We start from the raw sequence: 23,275 nt of genomic DNA, 5'->3' as shown, positions 1-23,275 counted from the left end.
CCCATCCATAGGTTGCTTTATCCTGCCTGCCTCCACTTCCAAAGGAGAAATGGTTGATCTGTGATGGAATTAGCCCAGTCTGAAGGAAATTGTTTTCTGGGCTCTAGAGTTGGATAGGTTTATAGATGTAAATTATCCTAAACTATTAGAACTGCTCCAGTGTTGTTGAGAATAGGTGACATCACCAGCTCAAATGCTGCTTTCAACTGCAAACAAAACCTGCAGGTTTCCGCCAGGGGTTTCAGATGGAACCCAGCAACCTAATACATTACAACAGTTTATGGCATTAATTGAAACTAATTGAAATTCATCTGCTATTACCTCTGTACTTTCCATGAAAATGAAAAGTAAGATGAAAGTAAAGTAAAAAAAATAAATAAATAAAACGCCCTTAATGGCCCAAAATGGATCAATTATTTTCATCTTTAGCTAAATACAGTTTACTGCCTTATTAAAAGCATGTTTGTTAGGAAAAGTATAACATTAAAATTCCAATGCATGAATCACCGAGCAAAGGCTTTGTTATGTTATATTGAATATGATCTTCCCTTTTTATTTGGCAGAGCAAAATGAGACAGGTCAGGCTTGGGTCATGGAAATCTTATGCTTTGACTAATAAAAAATAAAAACATTCTCTCATCTATTTATAGACATTATATGTTTTTTACATGAATGTTTATTTCATAATTTACTAATATTCTATGATATCTATTTTAAATTCTTTCATTATCTAGTTATTTGCTAAAGTTAATTATATAGATTAAATGCCAATTAGAAATATGTTACATGTCCATTTGCAAATATAGTGTAGTTGTATTAGCACTCTGAAACCAGACTCGGCAGGTCTGAGTTCTGCTGAACCACCTACTTGCTGTGTGACCTGGAGCTAGATCCTTAGCCAATCTGTCCTTAGTTTTCTGGAGAGCATAGTAAAACATATCTCTTGGGCCTGTTCTGAGGATGAATGAGGTCATAGATAATTACTCTATGTCTCTTTTGAAGTGGAAAAAAGGAAATATAATTCTTCATTAAAATCCAATGGAATATATAAATATACATAGACATAATTAAAATACATAAATTATAAAATATAGCATATAGTTTTTGTTTTATCTGGCCTTAAACATATACTAACTAGGAAGAAAAATTCATATTAATATCAATGTGCATAAATTTTGGATTGATTTCTTCTACAGACTGCATCATACATTGAGGTGTGATTTCATGGCCGGACTACCAAATCCAGAAATCCCTTCCTTTTCTTCATTTCACTAGATGGTTTTCATCCTGGAGAATCCTTCATCTTTAGAGTATTGAGCATGATAGTGAAATACATACTTTCTAGGGGGTTAAAATTAAAGCACTCAATTCAAAAGAATAAAATACTTTTTTAGCATCTACTAAAAAATTATTTAAAGGTTGTTCCATCACTCTTAGAGCAAATCCATATCTAAAAAATTTGAAACCATATTTTGTTTTTTGAACTTAACAGGGAGGTCACCTTAAGCATTTCATTTCTCTAAAGCCATGGTACTTTTATTTATTTTTAAATCTTTTATTTATTTATTCATGAGAGACACAGAGAGATAGGCAGAGGGAGAAGCAGGCTCCATGTAGGGAGCCTGATGTGGGACTTGATCTCAGGACTCCAGGATCACACCCTGGGCCAAAGGCAGGTGCTAAACCGCTGAGCCACCCAGGTGTCCTGGTACTTTCAAATAATAGTAAATTTTGGGGGTGCTTGGCTGGCTCAGTTGGTTAAGTGTCCAACTCTTGATTTCAGCTCAGGTCATGATCTCATCATCGTGAGATTGAGCCCCACATCAAGCCCCACACTAGGCTCAGATCTCAGCGGGGAGTCTGCTTGAGATTCTCTCCTTCTCTCTCTGCTCCTCCCTGCTCTGCACAGTCTCTCAAATGAATAAATAAATCTTTTAAAAAATAAATAAATATTAGTAAATTTTGTAGCCTCTGAAACTTATTTATCTCCTCCAGGAACTGGGATGATGGAACTGGCCTCATTTCCCCTCTGATTAAGATAAATTGAAGAACCTCCTAAATCTGGGTCCATTATGATAGTTGAAATGTTAGAGGGTCTTTGCCTTACTTTGGTGGTCACAATCAAAGTTGCTAGTGTTTTCATTTATATCTTCAAAGAGCACGTATCAAAAAGCAAGAAGATCACCTTTCCATTTCTGCCAACATTTTAAATGACAAATCTTAGTGCTTTTTTGATCTGAGATGGAGAATTGACAGCTTGCAGAGGGTGATTTGAGACCTCACTGCCCCCCCTTCTCCCCAGTTGGGCTGTCAACACTGAAACCCCTCTCTCCTGTTGGCAGCTGCCTTGCACATTTCACCAGGAGGGTTGCTGCAGGTTAGCCATGAGGGAATGAGTGAGTGCTCCCCTTGCCAACCTTCATTTCTGGAGCTTTCATATGGTCCTCTCTGTAATGATGCCTTCCTTGTGATCTGCTTCCCATTTCAGATCTGTAATCTTAGTAATGCATAATTTATTCCCTAAAAGGAGCAACCAAGATTGGCCTACCATAAAAACTGCTCTGATTGTATTCTATTACCCTTTATTGAAAATTCACCCAGACTGCTCTAATCATCAGTTACCGTTTGCCATTTCAAAGCAGGGTAGCCCACTGTGGTACCTCTGTCACCTATCCGATCAAGTGCAAAAACAGGTCATTTCTTATCCTTAGATTAACTGAGCTTTGGAGAAGACAGTGCCGAGATTTTCTAGCATAAAACTGATAAGCAGGGGAAGTCCCCAGCTTTCCCACTCTATTTGCATCATCTATGTGTAGAAAAGTCAAAAGAATATATATGATATCCCAGTTATGTGAAGGAGGGCCCTGCAATGTGTTACCCTCCTTATAACCATTTGCAGAGACTCCATGAGTCATAAAGAACCTACATCATGGAAATATGTCGATTAAAGTAAATCTTTGGCTAACTAAAGTTGTCTGGCGTTAAAAGCATGCCATACATGAATATGTATCAGGGGTCCCACATAACCGGGGGCTGGCTCACCCTGTCTGTTCAGTTGTCAGGGTGTTCAGCACCCACAGAACCCCATCTACCGCATCTTATCTCATACATTCTGGCTATGATAAAGCTGTCAGACCCAATATCTCCCTGAGGCAAAGCCCTTTCTTCTGTTACTATTCATGGCTGAGTTCACCCATCCTCTCCCCTCAGCCTGGAAACCACTTTGTTTCACCTACTTTTAAACTCTCTTCTCACCTACCCAGTGGTTGAAGAAATCTGTATCTCCAAGGCTTTCTCTGTTCTTCTGTCTCTCTGCCCCCTCTGTTTTCTCTCTACATTTCCTTTTTCCCCATCTTCTTTCTTTGATTCAGCTAAAAATTGACCCAACTGTCACAACATGATAGTTATACAAGGGTTAACTTTCTCATAAATCATTCTCATTTCCTTGGGTTTAAGCGCGTACCAATATGGCAGAAGTATTACTTCATGCCATTGTGTGGTAGGCACACGCAATTTTGGTTACATTTAGGATTAGGTAGGATTTTGTGGGCCTTAATTGGAAACCTAATAACCAAATCTAACATTGTGAAGGGGAACATGCTTCTGTCTTAAAAATCTCAGGTATACAGCTTATCTTATGGTTGGATGAAGTAGCGCCAACATTATAGTGAATACCAAGTAGAAATATGTAGTAGGAAAATCTGGCCGCAAAAATTAAAGCCCAATTAACTTACGGTCAACTGTATGATAAAACCTCAAACATTCATCTATGTGTGCAGTCAGGAAACATTTTATTACACCCATAGTAGGCTAGGTACTATGCAAGGTTCCAGGGATAACATGGCAGGCAGGGCAAACTTGAAGTCATCTCACAGATAATCTTAGGCATGTAGACAGGGATGTGATGAAGGCAGGGAAGAAAGGTAGAGACAAGACTACCATGGGCGTCCTGGGGCTTCACCTGGCTGGAGGCTGGAATGTCTGCTTAGATCAAGGCACAACCACAGGCTGTAGTAAGGTCTTGACCCAAGGGCTTCGAAAGTACTTGTTCTATCCCATCTGTGCTAGAAAATTATTTTGACAAATATAAGTAACCATATTTTTGTGTCTAGGTTGTTTTGTCCTGAAATAAATTAAAAATCAAAATCTTTGTCTACTAGTTTTATTCTGGGGGAGGCCCCAAAATATAAGACTTTGCTTAGCCTATGAATGATTTCCATGGTTATCTTTTTGCTGTTAGCTTATCAAAAAATTATTTGCCGAGTGTGAGGAAAAAGGCCTGGCCCGCGTCATGTGTGAGGAGGACCCAGGCCGGCCCACGGGCCGTCTGGGGCCTGGTCCGGCCCGCGTGGTGTGTGAAGACAGGGGCCCGGTGCGGCCCGGCGGAGGGCGAGCTCAGGGGAGGGGCCTCGTCCGGCCGGGCCGGTGCAAGAGGACTGGGGCTCCAGCCCCGTGCCGCTACGATGGCCCAGCAGCAGATGACCAGCTCGCAGAAGGCCCTGATTCTCGAGCTGAAATCCCTGCAGGAGGAGCCGGTGGAGGGCTGCCGGATCACCCTGGTGGATGAGTCCTACCTCTACAACTGGGAGGTTGCCATCTTCAGACCCCCCAACACCCTCTACGAAGGCGGCTACTTCAAGGCACACATTAAATTTCCTATTGACTACCCATATTCACCACCTACCTTCAGATTCTTGACCAAATGTGGCACCCCAACATTTATGAGAATGGAGATGTATGCATTTCGATTCTTCATCCACCTGTAGATGACCCACAGAGTGGAGAACTGCCCTCTGAAAGGTGGAATCCTACTCAGAATGTCAGGACTATTCTGTTAAATGTAATCTCATTGCTCAATGAGCCCAACACCTTCTCCCCAGCCAATGTGGATGCTTTGGTTATGTTCAGGAAATGGAGGGACAGTAAAGGAAAAGACAGAGAATATGCTGAAATCATTAGGAAACAGGTTTCAGCCACTAAAGCCGAAGCAGAAAAAGATGGAGTGAAGGTCCCCACTAGCCTGGTGGAATACTGCATCAAAACTAAAGTGCCTTCCAATGACAACAGCTCAGATTTGCTTTATGACAACTTGTACGAGGGTGACATCGATGATGAAGATGAGGAGGAAGATGCCGACTGCTATGATGATGATGATTCTGGGAATGAGGAGTCCTTCAGTGCCCCATACTGCCCTGCCGACTCAGGCCAAAGGGAGGGGAGCAAGTGGGGACCTAGCGGTGGCCCCTCAGCAAAAAACCTATCACTGGGGGTGGGAAAAACAAACATGGCTCCTCCTGACTCTCCTTATGGATCTCAGTTTGCTTCTTTTTATGGACCTCTTAATAGAGAGAAAGTAATCCTCCACAGAATGTCTGAATTCTTGCATTCTTTATCCTTCCATCACTATATTGATTTTTTTTTTTCCTTCTTTAAACCCAAACTCTTGCCTCACTTCGTCTCTACAGAGTGTTCACAGCAAAACACGTTTGGTCTGTTTTTAGATTCTTGAAGAATTAAATAGTCTTTCATCGAGACATTTAATGTGTTTAAAGCTGGGAACTCATTTTCCAATGAGTTCACAAATGCTGCATATGCTGAGTAGCAAAAGAAAATGGAAAAAATATATATAAAACCCCCACAAAACAAACATTTTTAAAAAAATTTGCCAAGGTTTAGCTGCTCATTTACATTAGTGTGTGTGCATTCAATCAGCCCCATGGTGGTGAATTTTATTTCCTTTCCCTTCTTAAGGCTGGGATACAGTGGGCGTCAGGGACTTTGTGCTATAAGCCTGATAAAATGTGTTCTCTAAGGGCACAGAGCCCCTTCAGCCTCCAGGAAATCATCCTAACACAGGGGGCCTCAGCTACTCTAAGGAGAAAAGATCAGATTTTGTTTTTTGAAATCGATTGGGATCTAAAGCCTGAAATAAATATTCATACTTTACATAGAAAAAAAATTATTTGCCAGGCATTTGAGTGAAGCCAGTGTTATTGGTAACAGCTCTAAATGTTATTGTTTTTCTTGTTTGAGTACAATTGATACACAAAATGTTACATTAGTTTCAGGGTTACAACATAGAGATTCACAACTCTATACCTTATGCTATTATTACTGATGATGATGAAAGTAATAATGCAATAATAGATGGTGTAGCAAAGTGCCTGGCTTTGTGCCTGGTGTGTAGGAGTCACAAGATAAACATGAGTGGACTCTAAAAATTCTTTACAAAGTAGAGTGAAAAATGATATAGAAAGATCTCACAATTGCACAAATATCTTGGAAAGAATAATCCCCCTGAGAGTGCAAATATTTAAAGATTTTACTTTTTAAAGTAATCTCTACACCTAATGTGATGCTCGAACCCACAACCCTGAGAACAAGATTTGTGTACTCTGCTGACTGAGTCAGCCAGGTACCCCAAAAGTGCAAGCATTTGAAAGGCAAGAGATGGAACTGGCAAAGCTGACTCTGTCACATGGGGTTTTGTTATATTTGTGAAGGGATGTGGTTTGACCTGTGATGTATTTTTATTTATGTTGTACAAAATTATATTAAAATGAGACTCTACTATATTCTGTGGGTATTGAGAGGAATATATGTAAGTAATTTTATAAAACACGTTTCAATGAAAACTTTTAGATGGCATTACATAAGCATTTATTTACTATGACCAGTATGACTGTAATAGTTTGGACTATTGTTTGGCAAATATCCACACCCTTTCCCCTCCTACAGTGGGCAGAGTATGCACCTCACTCCTTTGATCGTGTGGATGGCCGTGTGACTTGCTTTGCTCAGTGGAATGTTAGTGGACCCCCTGCAAGGAGAGGCTTGAAAAGTGAGACGTTGCTCTTGCCCTCCTGTCCTCCTGCACCTTTCCATAAATAGAACGTGCCTCAGGTATCTCTTGGTCCAAGGAGGATGCAAGATACATGGTGCAAACCTGATACCAACCACAATGTGGAGCTGGTTGGGCTGACGTCAGCCAGCCTGCAGATGTGCAAGTGAAAAACATTGTCTTCTTCAGCTGCTTACAATCTGTGGGCAATCCTTGCTAGACAGTATCCAGCAACATTGCATGGCCCTGGGTCCCCTGAGCCTATAATGAAAAAAGCCCATCTCACAGTATAGTTACTAAAACCTAACATAAAGAGACTGAAAAAATATTCAAATCTGAGTTGTGTGGAGGCCTAAACACTCAAATTTGTTTCTCTGAAAATGAATGTTGTTTTGACATGCTTATTTTAAAAGGGCAGAAGACCTCGAACCTTTGACAGTTTCAGGTTCAAGTTTTGGCTTTCCTGGCAGGCTGATTCTTTGTTGTGCCAGACAGCTAATATTCATGTTTCACAGCAGGTGGAAGCCTCAATAATTTAAGCAAAATGTTGGCTCTTTCAGCCAAGGAAAATGCAGCCCACCGAGGAATGTTGCATTAGAGCATCTGAATAGAAGGAATCATAGCCACAAAATTAGAGGATCTAAGTGAAGACAGGAAGAAAGGACCCCACTCCCTGGCTTCTATGCCTTCTTGTCATTCCGTGTTTGAGCAACAGGCAGTATGGGAGAACTTTCTAGATGCTGTTACCCTCAAAGAAGCAATCTGAAAGTTATCCTAGTTCCTTCTTTTCTCTAAGCAAGTAAGACAAGCCATTACATTCTTTCAGTTTTGGATGGAAATAGATTTTTGCATCTTTTATCCAACCAAATTGAATAAATACACTTACCATTTATTTTGCCTTGTAAAATTTATCTTAATACGATTTCATAAATGAGGAAAAAAAGATTTTCAATGAATCATTTTGTCGTAAAATTGTTACATGTTGCCGGACAAGTGAGTCTACAGCAGTTCCTTTGTAAAAAGGTAAAAATGCCAATTCAAAATAGCATATACATAGCATGTAATACATTTCACTCATTTGATAGTTTGATCTTAAAACTGATGAAATTAGTGGAATAACATATGTAATTACCTCTGTAGTATTTTTAAAAATATAAATATGTAGTTTAGATTGTTACCATCTAAATGCTCTTACACAGGGAAATTTTTCAAGATTATGTTGCGATTTCATTCTTATGACTGAAAGAATACCCTGCAGTCCCTTTTGCCTAGTCTTGACACCTTACTTCTAAAAATCAGATTATGAATCTTCATAAAATTATCCTTTGAAAGGTAGAATGTTCTAGTCTTTAGTTCTCAAAAAGGGAAGGAGTTCTTTGAAATCAACCCAGTTCAACACTTAAATACTTAAAATATCTGTACCATCACAGCCATGACTATGTGGGTTTGTTGGTGTGTTTTTTTTTTTTTTTAAACCAGTGTCCTTTTTCATCGCTTAGGAAAAATTTGCAGATACTGCAAACTTTAGTAATTTTTTTTTCCTTAAGTGTAATGACTAGGGAACCGAAACAAGATAAAATGTTTTATTCCAGATGGTTGCATTGAGCATAATTTCAACTTTCAAATTACAGGCCAGTAGATGAATGTCCTATTTCTGTATTAAAAGTACTTGACTTACTTTGTGGGATGTTTTGTGCCAATTCTTTACTAAATTATCTTTTGGTCATCGTTGCTAGGTAACACTGCTGGCTTCCAGCAGCTGAAAGGAGGAGGAGGTTATAGGGAACAATTTGGCATTATTAGCATTTGACTAAGAAGGTTGTTGGGTTTTGTTTGTTTGTTTGTTTTTTCAACCGTGTATCTCAGCATTTACCCCCTGTTCCAGGGAATATAATTGTCTATGGGAATACAATTGACACTTACACCACAGTGGAGACACTCTTAAACGTCGGTGTGAGGGGCTCCTACATCCACCTGGTACAGCCCCCGCCCACTTCCACCGTCACCTGCATCAACAACTACTCAGTGGAAAGCGCGGTGGAGGATGCGCTCAGAGCCGTGGGGGTGACCATCCACCGAGACGCGCTCCTGGCTCAGTGGAACGACGGCAGGTACCCGGACCCCATTCAGAGCGCTTGCTTCACCACGCCCACCAAGCCTTTCAGACTCACCTGCTGCGTAAGTCAGTCCCCAGGAGCTTCACTCCCACTTGTGGAGAGCAATCACCTGCTCCCTGCTCACCTGCCCTGCTCACCTCCCCGGGGACTTCGGGTCTGAGAGATGGCGGCAGGGGGATTTCTAGCTACAGGTTTTGGCTCTTGTTTTCTACCAGTTCAGAGGACCTATTGCTGAGGGACAAGCCACCCCAAACTTAGCAGCCTAAAACATGAATGATTTATTTATTCATTATTTTATCTCTGGTCCTAGGGTTTTGAGGGGGGCCAGCCGGGCAGTTCTCACTTGAGGTCCCTTATGGGGCTGAAGTCAGACTGTGGGTGGAGCTGGAGTCATCTTCATCCCCATGTCTGGCTTTTGATGCTAGATCAGCTGCAGCTGAGATTTTGTCCAGAACACTTCATCTTGGCAGGGTGACCCGGTTCTAAGAGTGAGGGGGAAAGAGAGGAAGAGTGAGAGAGAGACTGTTTCACCTGCCTATATCCAAGGGGAAGAGAAGTAGACCCTGCCTGTCCCTGGAAGGAGTGTCAAAGGTTTGATGAGCACTAACGTTGACAGAGTCCTCGCCATGCTGCAGGCACCACGCTGCATGCTCGCAGTACAGGGTCACCTGTAACAACAGCTCTGTAAAGGAGAGCATCCCCATTTTACAGATGAGAATGCTCTAACTCCAAATCAGTGGTATTCTGGGCTCTCAACCCAGTTCAGAAGAGCCCCAAAGTCTGTGCTGCTGCTAACTTTCTAAGACTCTGGAAACAGCAATAGGGGTTCCTCCCCCATGGAATAGAGACTTGGAAGACCTCTCTTTCTCTCACTTTCCCTCTCTCTCCTATCTATCATCTATCTATCTATCTATCTATCTATCTATCTATCTATCTATCTATGTGTTATCTCTCTCTCTCTCTCTCTCTCTATATATATATATATATATATACATATATATATATATATATATATATCTTTGGAGAAAAGAACTTTTTTCTCCGGTTATATAATAGCTTGACTTACAACCTGTGCCCTCAGATTTGCCAGTTCAGGAGATGAGCAGAAGCCAGCAGTGGATGAGAGAGGGATGGGGCCAGTCAATCTAGCAGAGAAGAGGGGAGTCTGAGTTTGGTGTGAGTATGGAGCTGCGTATATAGGTCAAAAGCATATGCTATTGGTGTGGTAAAGAATGCTAGCAGCATTTAGTGGGCACACTGGTTTGGGGAGGTCAGTGGGGGCTCATAGCAATCCCTTACCTAAGTCAGGTCTTCTGACTCAAGTGCCCCCACAGGTAAATGATAGTGATCCTCATTCCCCTCACCCCCACCCCACAGTCTAGACAGGAGATCAAAGCAGAACCACCACCACCAAAGAGTCTTCTCTGGAATCCTTCAATTTATCTTGATAATCTATGGAAATTTTGCATTCTGCTCCTTCATATATGCGTTTATTCATTCATTTAACAAATATTCATTGACTATCTGCTAGGTCTTAGGCTCTGTCCTAAGTATGAGGGACATATCAGTGAAAAAAACAGAAACAGTTCATCTTATTTTAATGTAGAAGTGACATGTCACAGTACCTATTTAAGAAGAATCAAAATGTCTTCACCCAAATTTTCTCCCCAAAATGATGATCCTGGAAGGTGTGCCAAGCTTATCCTGGAGAACTTCTGGAGCTAAACACATACGCTAAGTAGGAAGCAGAGGTATGAGAAAACCTCCCCCTAGTAACCAGTTGAATGCAGGTTTTCTAGAGCCCCCTCTGGCCTTTATTTCCCTGTTTAGATCAAAATTGAAATCATGGCAAAGACATTTTGCAAATACTCTCAACTGCCTTGGATCTAACACACCTTCCTGTTGAAACTTCATCCTAAAGCAATTAAGTCTCCTGCTTCCCCAACTGTGTTCTTCTCCACAAGGAATGGCCATGTGGTAGCCCTGGCTGCTCACTGACCCTCTCTGGTGTTTGGCCAACAATAGATACTGGCAGGAGATTAGATACAGGAAGAAGGAAGAAGTCAGGGGATTTTTCCCCTCTGCTTTGAGGAGCATCTCTGTCAGGGAATTAGGAAACTTTTGGTGGGGGTGAATACATTCATTATCTTGACTGTGGTCACAGTGTTGTGGGTTGAATTATGCCTACCCCAAAGATATGGTCCTAATCCCCAGTACCTATGAATGTGACCTCATTTGGAAATAGGATCATGTTAGATCTTATCAACTGAAGAGAAGGTCATACTGGATTGGGGAGAGCCCTAAATGTAATGATGGGTGCTTATTCATGGAAAGAAAGGTTTGATTCAGAAGAGACACTTGGGGAAAGAGGCCATATGATGAAATGGCATCAGCTATGAGTCATGGAGCAGCAAGGATTGCTGGTGACCACCAGACACTAGGATGAAACAAGGAAGGAGTCTTCCCTAGAGCTTCAAGAGGGAGCATGGTCATGGCAACATCATGACTTTAGATATCTCCAGAACTGTGAGAGAATAAATTTCTGTTGTTTTGAGCCACCCAGCAGCTGTGTGGTACTTTATTGTAGCAGGACAGGCAAACTAAAAGTGGTGTCACAAGCATATGTACCTGCTTAAGCTAACGTTTTTATAACTGGCATCATACATTATATACTAGTTTATATCTGGTCAGTGCAATGGCATTGAGATTCATCCATATTATTCCATTTGTCACTGGTTCATTCCTTTTCATTGGTGAGTAGTATTCCATTGTATAGCTGTATCACATTTGGTTTATCCATTCAGTTGCTATGTACATTCTCGAATGCATCTTTGTGTCGGCACACTTTCACTTCTTGTAGCTGTACATCCAAAGAATGGCTAGGTCATATGGTCAGTGAATGTTTACCTTTTCAAGAAGCTGCCATGCTGCTTTCTAAAGTAGCAGTGTCATTTCATATTTCTACCAGCAATGGATGAGAGTTTCAGTTGCTCTATTCTTTCAAGGACTTGGTATTATCAGTCTTTCTCATTTTAGTAATTCTAGTGGGCATGACATGATGTATCATTGTGTTTTTAATTTGTGATTTCCTGATGATTAATGATATTGAGCATCTTTTCATGTGCTTATTGGCCATTAGTCTATCTTCCTTTGTGCAGTATCTGAGCTATTATAAATGGGTTTGTAAATTTTGTTTTCCAACTGATCGCGACTAGTATACAAAATGCAGTTGATTTTGTATATAAACATTGTATCCTGAGTCATTGCTAAATTCACTTTTTAGTTCCAATAATTGCTTTCTAGATCCAATTAAATATACCAGTGGCAAGTAGGAACTGTTTTACTTGTTTCCCATGTTTAGATCTTTTATTTAATTTACTTGCTTATTCTGCTGGCTAGAACTCCAGTGAAATGTTGACTGGAAGTGCAGGAAATGGACATTCTTTCCTTTTTCCATATCTCAGATGATAACTTTAGGCCTTCACCCCTTTATATGAGGTTACCGGTATAGTTTTCTTTAGTGCCTTTTATCTGACTGAGGAATTAACCTTTCATTCTTAGTTTGCTCAGAAAATTTATCATGAATAGCAATTGAATTTTGTCAAATATTTTTTCTTGTCTATTAAAAAAGATCATATTCTTTTCTCCTTAATACTATTGACAAGATGAATTACATGGATTGAATTTCAAATTGTTCAGCAAACCTTACATTTCTGGAATAAACCCTGGTCATTCACGATTTATTATCCTTCTATATATTGTTGATTTGATTTGCTAATGTTTAAAGAACTTTTGAAACTGTTTTACAACTATATTCATGAGGGTTCTTGATCTGTAGTTTCCTGGTTTGTGTAATATCCTTATAAGTTTTCAGTATTTGGGCAATTCTGGCCTCATAAAATAATTTAGGCAATGTTTCCCCCTCCTCTGTTTTCTGAAAAAGTTTGTGAAAGATTGTTATTATTTTTTCCTCAAATGTTTGACAGAATTAACCAATGAAACCATCTGGGACTGGAGTTCATGTTATGGGAAGATTTCTGATGAATTCAATTTCCTCATTAGCTCTAAGGCTACTCAGATTTTCTGCTTCTTCATATGTCAATTTTGGTTATTGTATTTTTCAAGAAATTCGTCCATTTCATTTAAAGTGGTTAAATGTTGGCATTAAGTTGTTCATATGCTCTCGTATTATCTATGTAAGGTCTAAAATCTGTAGCATAGCCTGTATTTCATTTCTGGTATTGGAGAATTGCTTTCAATCTCTCTTTCCCTGCCAAACTGATGAGAGAGGAGTGAGACCCAGAACTGTCTAAAGTTTTCTGTCTAGCTAGATGTTTGCTGACTTTATTAACCCTTTTCAAAGAACCAGCTTTCAAATCTATTAATTTTCTTTTGTCTCAATTATTTTCTTCTGCTTGCTCTGGATTTCCTTTGCCCTTTATTAGTTCCTTAATGTATAACCTTAAGCCATTATTTATATATATACACATTTAAAGCTAATTTCTTTTGTGTTGCCTGTATCATATAAGTTTTAATATGTTGAACATTCATTATCATTTAGCTCAAAAATATTTTCTAATCTCCCTATCATTTCTTTTTTGACCCTTGGATAATCTAGAAGTGTGGTGTTCTTAGATGTCATATTTTTATTGCTTTCTCATTTAATATCATTGTGGTCAGAGATATATTCTTTATGATTTTAATCCTTTAAGATTTGTTGAGACTTGTTTTATATCCAAGCATAAACATATAAAGAATATGTAGTTTGCCATTGTTGAACGTAGGGTACATAGCAATTTTTTAAATTGAAGTATAGCAGGCACACAGTGTTACATTAGTTTCAGGTGTTTCAGGTGTAGTTATACAGTGATTCCACGTGTAAGTTACAATTCGTTCAGTGTGGCTGATTGATGTTTGAATCTTCTTTGTCTTTACTGATAGTTTTTGGTCTCGTTCTATCAATTGCCGAGAGAGACATTAAAATCTCTTACTATTATTGTGGGATTTTCTATTTCTCCCTTTAATTCTGTTACTTTTTGCTTTATCTTTTTGAGGCTCTGTTATTAAAAACATGAACATTTGTAATTGTTATGTCTGCCTCATTAATTGTCCTTTTTATTGTTATGAAACATGCCCCTTTATCTCTGATAATATCCCTTATTTTAAGGTTCACTTTATCTGATATCCTTCTTATGTTTACTGTTTGCATGGTTTATTTTTTCCATCTATTTACTTTCTGTGTCTGTATATTCAGTGTCTCTTATAGGTATCATAAAGTAGATTTTGTTAGTATTTTTATTGCTGCATAACAAGTTATGACAAACTTAGCAAACTATAACAGCATCCATTTGTTAGCTCATAGTTCTACAAGTTGGAAGTCATGATGTGACTGGCTTCTCTGCCCAAGGACCCTCAAGGCTAAAATCATAGTGTTGGTCAGGCTGCAGAAGCTTGACTCTGTGGTTGAATTTAATTTATTGCAGCTGAGGACCCAAGGTCCCTGTTTCCTTGCTGTTCAGACAAGGTTCACTCTCTGTTCCGAGAGACCATCCACATTCCTTGCCACATGGCTTTTTTTGTCAAGCCAGAACAGAGTGTTTTTCGTGTCAAATTCCCCTCACACTTCAAATCTTCTTTGGGAAAAATCTACTGTCGTTAAGGGCTTACCTGAATAGGTCAGAACCACAGAGAATATCTTAAAGTCAGCTATGCCATAGTTCTATCAGGGTGTGACCTCCCATCACAGTCCCATTTCATGCTCATACTCAAAGGGAGGGGTGGGAATCTTGGAGACAAGCTTAGAAATCTACCTACCACATGCTCTTTTATTCTTTCTGCATTTTAATTGCTTAGGCCACAAGTGTTTAATGTAATTATTTATATGGCTAGCTTTAGGTCTACCATTTTGTTATTGGTTTACTGTTTGTGTCCTCTGTTTTTTGTTTTCTAGTCCCCTTTGCCTGCTTTTTAAAAGTTAGAATTATTTTTTAGTATTCCATTTCAATTGGGTTTTGGTGTATATCTTATTTTCTTTTTTAGCAGTTTCCTATGGATTATAATATACATCAGTAATCTTTTACATTCTAGTTAGTGTTGATGTTGTATCATTTCACATAAAATATAAAAACCTTGCAACCGTATAGCTCCCTTCTCCCCACTTTCTGGACATCCTTTTCTGTTATATTTGTCATGTATCTATACACATTGAAAAACCAACAAAAGTATAACTTTTGTTTTAAATAGTCATAAATACTTTAAAGAACTTAAGAAGAAAAATATACTTCTGTATTTACCCACATATTTTCCTATTTTATTGTTCTGCCTTCATTTCTGAAGATCCAGATTTCCATCTGATATAATTTCCTTTCACCCTGATCAACTTTCTTTTTAAAAAAAAGATTTTATTTATTTATTCATGAGAGATAGAGAGAGAGAGAGAGAGAGAGAGAGAGAGAGAGGCAGAGACACAGGCAGAGGGAGAAGCAGGCTCCATGCAGGGATCTTGACGTGGGACTCCATCCTGGGTCTCCAGGATCACACCCTGGCTGAAGGTGGCGCTAAGCTGCTGAGCCCTCTGGGCTGCCCCAACCTGAACAACTTTCTATAGCACATACAGTTGCAGGTCTGCTGGCAGTGGTTCTCTAATTTTCCTCTACCTGAAAATAACTTTATTTTACCTTTGTTCTTAAAGGATATTTCTACTGGATATAAAACCATGGCCTGACAGGTTGGTTTTTTTTCCTTTCAGCACTTTGAAGATTTTTTTTTCCATGGTCTTCTGACATTTTTGAGTTCTGATTTTTAAAAAATCTGTCATCATTCAAGCCATTGTTTCCCTATATTTAATGTGTCATGTTCCCCTGGGTGCTTTCAAGATTTTCTCTTAATGTTCAGTTTTCAGTTTATGCTGTGAGTTCCATATTTATTTTGTCTTAAAGCATAGTTTTTCTTGAATTTATCTTATTCAAAGTTCTTCACTCAACTTCTGAATCCATACACTTAACTTTCACTACATTTTGACAAAATCTTGGCCATTATTTTTTTGCCTCATTCTTCTCTCTTCTCTTCCTGGGACTCTAGTTATATATCTGTTAAACTTTTTCTTTTTCTCTCATGAGTCTGTAAGGCCCTATTCATTTGCTTCACTCTCTTTGTTTCTTCTCTCTCTGTTTTTCACATTGAATAATCTCTATTGATGTTAACTTCAAGTTCACTGACTCTTTCCTCTACCATCTTTATTCTTCTGCTAGTGAATAAACTGACTACAATCTATTCTCTTTCCACCAAAATAAGAGAAATTACCTTCATTCTGGTTATTGTTCCAAATTTCTACTGTCCTCCACCATTTATCTCCTTTTAAATGCTCTTTGGAATTCTCAGATAATTGTTTTTATACTTCGACCAGAGTTTATGGTTTTATCAGTGAAAGGATTAGTCTGAGAGGATTATACCATTATACCAGAAGCAGAACTCTTGAGTTGGTATTTTGAACTCACATCAGCACCTTGCTTCCTTCTGCCCAGTGGTAGAGCCTCCTGGGTGCCCACCAGATGCTCCAGCTGGGATATTTACTGAATGACTAATTTCCATGCCAGAGCAGGAAGGCACAAGGTAGGAGCCCAGAGCTGGGAGATACTGAGGCTGATGGGACTCTCCTCCTTACTGAGGTATCCTTCAGGGATAGGATTTCTGGATTTAAAAGGGCAGGAACAAGGGGTGCCTGGGTGACTCAGTTGGTCAAGCAAATGCCTTCAGCCTAGGTCATGATCCAGAATCCTGGGATTGAGACCCTGTTGGGCTCCTTGCTCAGCTGGGAGTCTGCTTGTCCCTTTCCCTCTGCCCTGCTCGTGCTCTCTCTCTCAGTCTCTCCCACTCTCAAATAAATACATAAAATCTTTTTTTTTTAAATGGGGAGCAGAAACAAGGCAATCTGATGACTCAAGACTGGTTGTGGTGACTCCAAGAAGGAACCTGGAGAGACCTAAGTGTTGGACACAGGAAGAAGAAAATAGAGGCTGAGATAGAACTATTTAAAGTGTAGGCAAATGAAGGGAAAGCAATGTCTCTATGGATGTAAATCTCCTTACAGGGAAAAAAAATTACTTTTCTGAGAGATACTCCATCACTTGGCATTCTTCTCTCCAGTGGATATCCAAATTGAGTGATTACAAAAAAAGGTGATACTAGATATCTTAATTTGTTCTTCATACCAAAGACAGACTCTCTCCCTCTGTCTCTCTCGCTCTTTTCACACACACACACCACCACCACCACCACTACCACTACCATCATTATGACATTTTAGTAGATTAAGCATTGTTATTTTTTTGTTTTGGTTTTTTGTATGCCCCCAGTAATAAGGTGCTCTGGAGACTATTCATACTCTTGAGAATGTAAAATGAAGTGTGATAACTGAGTAATAACATGAATGTTTGCTTTGTAGATGTTCTTCAGCTTCTGTGAGAAGAATGTGGATTATGAAACATTTAAAGCACTCAATGATGCATGTCTTGTCTATGATAGCCGACTTGTGATTGATACCAACTTCCACACCAACGACGTAGCCATCAGAGCTGCTGGTTCCCTCACCAAATTCTCCAATAAATATTACTCAAATGAATGGACTCATAGCAGCTTCAGCTCCAAAGAAATTGGCTTCCAGCTGGCAGCAGCTATGCTCAGTCTCTTTGATCCAACCCTTGAGCCTGTGACTGAACCACCAGCTGATCTTGACCGACTCATCCCCATGTACAAGGGAGCCAAGATCCAAGGTGTGTATTAGGTCACCTTCTTTCCTTTGATGAAGCCACTCATTGGATCTGGATCAGCGCTCAGAGCAACCCCCCATGTTTCTCTTAGGCTTGGTAAGGAGGCTTCTCTGTCTCTCAGTGGGTTTGCACAGAGACAGAGGAGGGCTCAGTCTCATTTTTAAGGATTTATTATGGACCTGGCATTTTATCATGGTCCTTTGTATTTTGAGCATGTATTATGGATCACATCATAACTGTGGTCCCCATTTTACAGGTACATGAAGAGAGACTAGGAATAATCAGTAACTTACCCAAAGGTCACTCACAACTGGTTAGTGAGACAATGCCCGACACCATGCTAAACTTTTGTTCTCACTATAAACTTGGAGATAAGGAGACCCTTCCAAATGTCCTAGGCCTTGGCTTCTTATCTAGATGGATAAACTAAACCATTCACAGCTGTAATGGTTGTGAATATAAGGAGATCACTGTACGAGTAATATAGGATTTTTTTTGTGTTTGGCAGATGAGAGATATCTTTGAAAGTAGTGTCTTTGAATGTTGTGGATTTTCTATCACAAAAATGCACATATTTACAAAATTGTAAGTTCATTTCCAGGAGGTTGATGGACCAATCTTTAAAGCCATCATGGACCCTTTAAGGTATCCATGGACCCTAATCCAGTAAACAGAGCATGAACTAAGGAGTCACAAGTCCTACATTCCAGTCCTTGTAATTTCCTACCTAACTAAATGGACTCTGATAAATCCTGCTCTGCTTCTCATTTTGGGTTGAGAACTTAGGAAAGGTAATGACCATGGGAAAAGAAGAGAAGGAATGGGAGTCAAAGAGCAGAGCTATATCAAGCTCATTCTATGGGATAAGCTTGAAATAGTAAGAATTTCATAATGATAATTGTCTAAAGTATTGAATAAGAACTTTGTTGATTTTCCTTAATAATACCCACTTTAATGTTTTGGTTACATAATGAAAGAGTGACAGGGAATGGGATTATCACTGCAACATTTATTTATTTATTTATTTATTTATTTATTTATTTATTTATTTATTTATTTATTTCACTGCAACATTTAAAGCCTCTATAGGTCTTGGTCTGGCTTTGACAGGCATAGATTAGAATGCCAGGGATTATGGGAAATCATAGGACACACAAGATTAGCTTGGCACATCTTCTGGAGCATTGCTGGCTATATTATGGGGTACAATGGCACATTTACATTGATTTTGTTTAATAAAATCAATCTCACAAAGTTTCTTGCTAATACTTGTACTTGGGATAGTTTGAGTAGCATACACCATGGTAAGCATCTCTTTGTCTATGTCTTATGTGCTATATACAAATATATCAACTCCATTACCACTTCATTAACAAGTAAATTAAAATGTGGAAAACTTTCCATTTCCTGTAGGAGGCATTCTTCCTGGTTCTTACCACTATCTGCATATTGCCAAACCTGCCATTCCAACTCCCTTAGAGGTACAAATGGCCCAGCCTAGTTTTGTAAGTATTATTCCTAAATTTCATTTTACTTTCAAATATAACACTTTCTTTACAGGGGGATGAAATTCTTTATTCAGAGTCTTTAGTATAATGTACTGTTCATCAGAAAAGCCACGTGGTAGCCAGCTCCCAAGATGGCCCCGTGATTCTTGCCCCTTGGTATTCATGCCTTTATGTGGTCCCCACCCAAACAGAGTAGGGCTGACCTATGTAGCCAACAGGATATTGTGGAAATGACTGTGTGTGACTTCCAAAGCTAAATCATGGAAGATATTACAACTCTAACTTGTACCCTCCTGGATCATTTGCTGCCATGTTGTAAGGTCAGCCAGGCTGCCCTGTACCAGCCATTAGCAATTTGCCAGTCATGTGAGGGAGCCACCTTGGATGTAAATCCTCCAACCCCAGTCAAGGCTTCAGATGATGTGGCCCCAGCAGACATCTTGACTACAAACTTATGAGAGACTTTGAGCCAGAGTCCCACAACTAAGCTGCTCCTAACTTCTGACTCCCAAGCATCGAGGTAATAGTTTATTGTTGTTTTAAGCCATTAAGTGTTTTTAATAGAATATTTTTTTAGAGCAGGTTTAGCTTCACAGCAAAATTGAGGGGAAAGTACTGACATTTTCCCATGTACCCCCATCCCCATTTACACATAACCTCTTCTGTGATCGACACCCCCACCAGAGTGGCATATTTGTTACAATGGATGAACCTACAATGACACCTCATTGTCACCCGAAGTCCACAGTTTAGAGTTCTCTCTTGGTGTTAAACATTCTGTGGGTTTGGGCAAATGTATAATGAATGGTATGTATCCACCATTATAGTGTCATACAGAGTAGTTTCATGGCTCTAAAGCTCCTATGTGCTCTGCCCATTCATCCGTCCCTCCCCACGACCCTCAGCAACCACTGATCTTTTCATGGTCTCCATTGTTTTTTCTTTTCTAGAATGTCATATAGTTGGAATCATACAGCATGGTTTCAGATTGCTGCTTTCACTGAGAGATGTGCACTGGTTTCCACCATGTCTTCTCATAGCTTGATAGGGAATTTCTTTTTAGTGCTAAATAATTCCATTGCTTGGATGGAATGCAAATTATTTATCCAACCACCTGTTAAAGGACAATAAGTTGCTAAGTTTTGAGGTAATCTGTGATGCTCCAATAGAGCAGTATATGGCAGTATACAAATACATTGTTTAGAGTCTGGGATGTCCATCCAGAACACATTGTTCTCCTGTCCTGCCTGAATTACCCCAGAAGGGCCATCCAGGAAAAGCAAAAGCTGTGGGGTGGGACACCCCCTGGGTTCAACGAAAGTAGAAGGGACACAGTGCAGTTGGTCAGTCAGCAACCTGCTCAGATTAGATCCTCTGGCAGACGGTCCCAACCTGATGTTTGATGTGTCATGTTTGCTTTTTTTTGTCTCTGAGGCAAACACTAGAAGTTGCCTGTTTTCTTATCCTGAGTATTTTTGAGGGTTAATAGGCTTCCCAATGTAAAATAAACGTATTTCCCAGATTTCCATGAGAATAGGGTTGGCCATATGGTGGGTTTTGGCCAATGAGATGTAAGTAGAAGCTTGGAACATTGGAACATTCCTTTAAGGGAGGCAGACTCAAAATGGCATAGGCTATTTGCCTCTCACCTTTCTCCCTTCTGGAAAGCAGAATCCCAGCTCTTCCATGTACTTCCCATGGTCTTTGAACAAATTACCAACTTCTCTGTATTTCTGGTATTATTAGGGATCACATATAAAGTAATAGTGCCTTTAAGGAAAAAAAGAGGTAACCAGTCAGTGGTGGATGTTGTTGTTAATTATAATTCCAGATAAATAATGAAACCAAGTTCTTGCAGGGTAGGATAGATGTATTTAAAACTTATTTCCAGAGGAACTTGTGTGGCTCAGTGGTTGAGCATCTGCCTTTGGCTCAGGTCGTGATCCTGGGGTCCTAGGATCGAGTTCCACATTGGGCGCCCCTCAGGGAGCCTGCTTCTTCCTCTGCCTATGTCTCTGCCTCTCTCTGTGTGTCTCTCATGAATAAATAAATAAAATCTTAAGAAAAAAACCTTATTTCCTTTGGGCTTCTCCCAGAGTCTTTGAGGTATATCCTTTATACATGGTCTGATTCCAGATTTTTCTTACAAATAAAAGATCATAGAGAATAGTGTTTATGGTATCTGTTGCTATGTAACAAAACTGAGCAACATGAAATAGCCATTTGATTCTGCTCACAGATTCGGTGGGTTAGGAATTTGGACAGGACACAGTGGGAATGGCTTGTCTCTGCCCTTTGGTGCCTGGAGCCTCAGCTGAGGAGACTATAAGATTCGTTGTGACTCAGTGGGTGGATCAGAAGGCTTGAACTCACCTGGGCTGGGATGACTCAATCACAGGGAGTGCTGACCGAAGCATCACACCCAGGCTGTCCTGGTCACCTGGGTTTTCTCACAGCACAGCAGCCTCAGAGTAGTCAGACTTCTTATATGATGACTCAGGGCTCCAAGGGCATGTGTCTTCATTAACAAGCTGGAAGCTGCAGGACCTTTTATGACTTATCCTCAATGGTCACACAGTGTCACTCCCCCACTTCATCTGTTGGAATAGTCACAGCCCACCGGGATTCAAGGAGAGAGGACATAGAGCTCATCTCTCAATGAGAAGAGTGTCAAGGTCAAATTGCAGATGAGTATGTGGGATGGGGACAAAATATTAGACTTGGTTTCAGACAGAACCAGATTCTTCAAGAACACTGTGGTTTCCTACATGCAGTGTCATTTATTTATGAACCATGGGCCCTCCCTCTGAATAAAGTCAGAGAAGGTTTTGAATAAAGACCCCCTTAAAAGGGGCTTTTTTTTTAGATAATTAGTTTTAATAAGAATGCAACTTAAATAGATTCTTTGGCTGGTGCTATGACAGTATTTGAACAGGACCCCTGACTTTAATTAACCATTTTGCCAGGTGGGCCTCCTTTTTAATTAGTACAGATTTAAACAGATTTTTATCCATTTTATTCTCCAATAAAAAAAAATGTAGGATGGTTCCATGGCAATCTTTTGGGGTTGGAATTAATTTAAGTAAAATTGTTGCCAAAATGGTCAGACAGTCACCTAAATATAACCAATTGATTGAGAATGGAGCCCATTGAATAATATTTCACTAGAGAAACTGAACTGCTATTCTTATAATAAATGTAGTGCAGATGAATTTTACCAGACTTCTATAGCACTCACTAATTAGAATATTTAAGTAAGAAGATACTTTAGTAATTCATGAGCTTTCTGAGAGGTAACCTGACAAAAAGAAGAAAGGAGACCCCTACATAATAAACTAATTTACAGATTCCAGTCCACATGCTTTGTTGGCTTATACACCACAGAATAAAGAAATTTGTCACAACAAATTCTGCCTTGGATACCATCAAATTTAAAATTGTGTGTTCATCATGAGAGCTGGGGACTTGATTTCTTGCACACCAAGTCTGATTACTCCTGTGTCTTCCATTTGGCATGAATTCCAGAGCCATTTTCCAACCTTTGTCAAAATCATAAAGGAACTCGAAAGGATAATTGTATTCAGGGAAGAAGGAAGAAGGAAAAATACTACACCAGAACCAGTTACTCCACCAAAATCTTAAATTCAAGATCCACATTTCAAAAAAGAAAAAAAATCCACATTTCCTAACAATTTACTAATATACTTAAAATAAAGGAAGCAACTAGACACATCCCAAAGAGTTGGAAAGTGTATGAAATCATCATCATTACCTCAAAACCCCTTACGCGGTGGCAGGGCTAGAAGCTGCCTAAGTTATCATTTAATGGAGTGATTTTCTGTGAGGATAGGCAGAGAGAGTTCTGCTCTTCATTGGATTTTCTGAGTCTATCAGTAACTGTGACTAGGAATGACCTAAGAAATTCAGATGAGTCTGCCTGGCCGTACAAGAGTAATTTGTGTCTGAGAAGCCCATCTGTAGATGGCTTGTCTTTAATGTCAATGCAAAATATTTCGATGCATTCCACATTTCCAGAACGGC

The 23,275-nt window shown here is 39.6% G+C and overlaps 1 protein-coding gene and 1 pseudogene across 9 annotated transcripts in view; both read left to right on the top strand.

Annotated features, from left to right (window-relative positions):
• Positions 1 to 23,275, top strand: part of CFAP61 (cilia and flagella associated protein 61) — a 275,850-nt gene that overhangs the window by 195,154 nt on the left and 57,421 nt on the right. For all 9 annotated transcript variants that reach the window (XR_012018154.1, XM_072799837.1, XM_072799842.1 and 6 more), the window contains 3 exons: positions 8,727 to 9,019; positions 17,402 to 17,729; positions 19,140 to 19,231. Coding sequence is in view for 8 of the 9 variants with exons in the window: in XM_072799837.1 (XP_072655938.1) it covers positions 8,727 to 9,019; positions 17,402 to 17,729; positions 19,140 to 19,231 (713 nt within the window). In the remaining variant the exon portion in view is untranslated. The remainder of the gene's footprint in view (positions 1 to 8,726; positions 9,020 to 17,401; positions 17,730 to 19,139; positions 19,232 to 23,275) is intronic.
• On the top strand, positions 4,449 to 8,651 carry LOC140618840 (ubiquitin-conjugating enzyme E2 R2 pseudogene; annotated as a pseudogene).

This window comes from Canis lupus, chromosome 26 (assembly GCF_048164855.1).
Source record: "Canis lupus baileyi chromosome 26, mCanLup2.hap1, whole genome shotgun sequence".
Lineage (NCBI taxonomy): Eukaryota > Metazoa > Chordata > Mammalia > Carnivora > Canidae > Canis > Canis lupus.
This window is presented reverse-complemented; position numbering and strand designations above follow the sequence as displayed.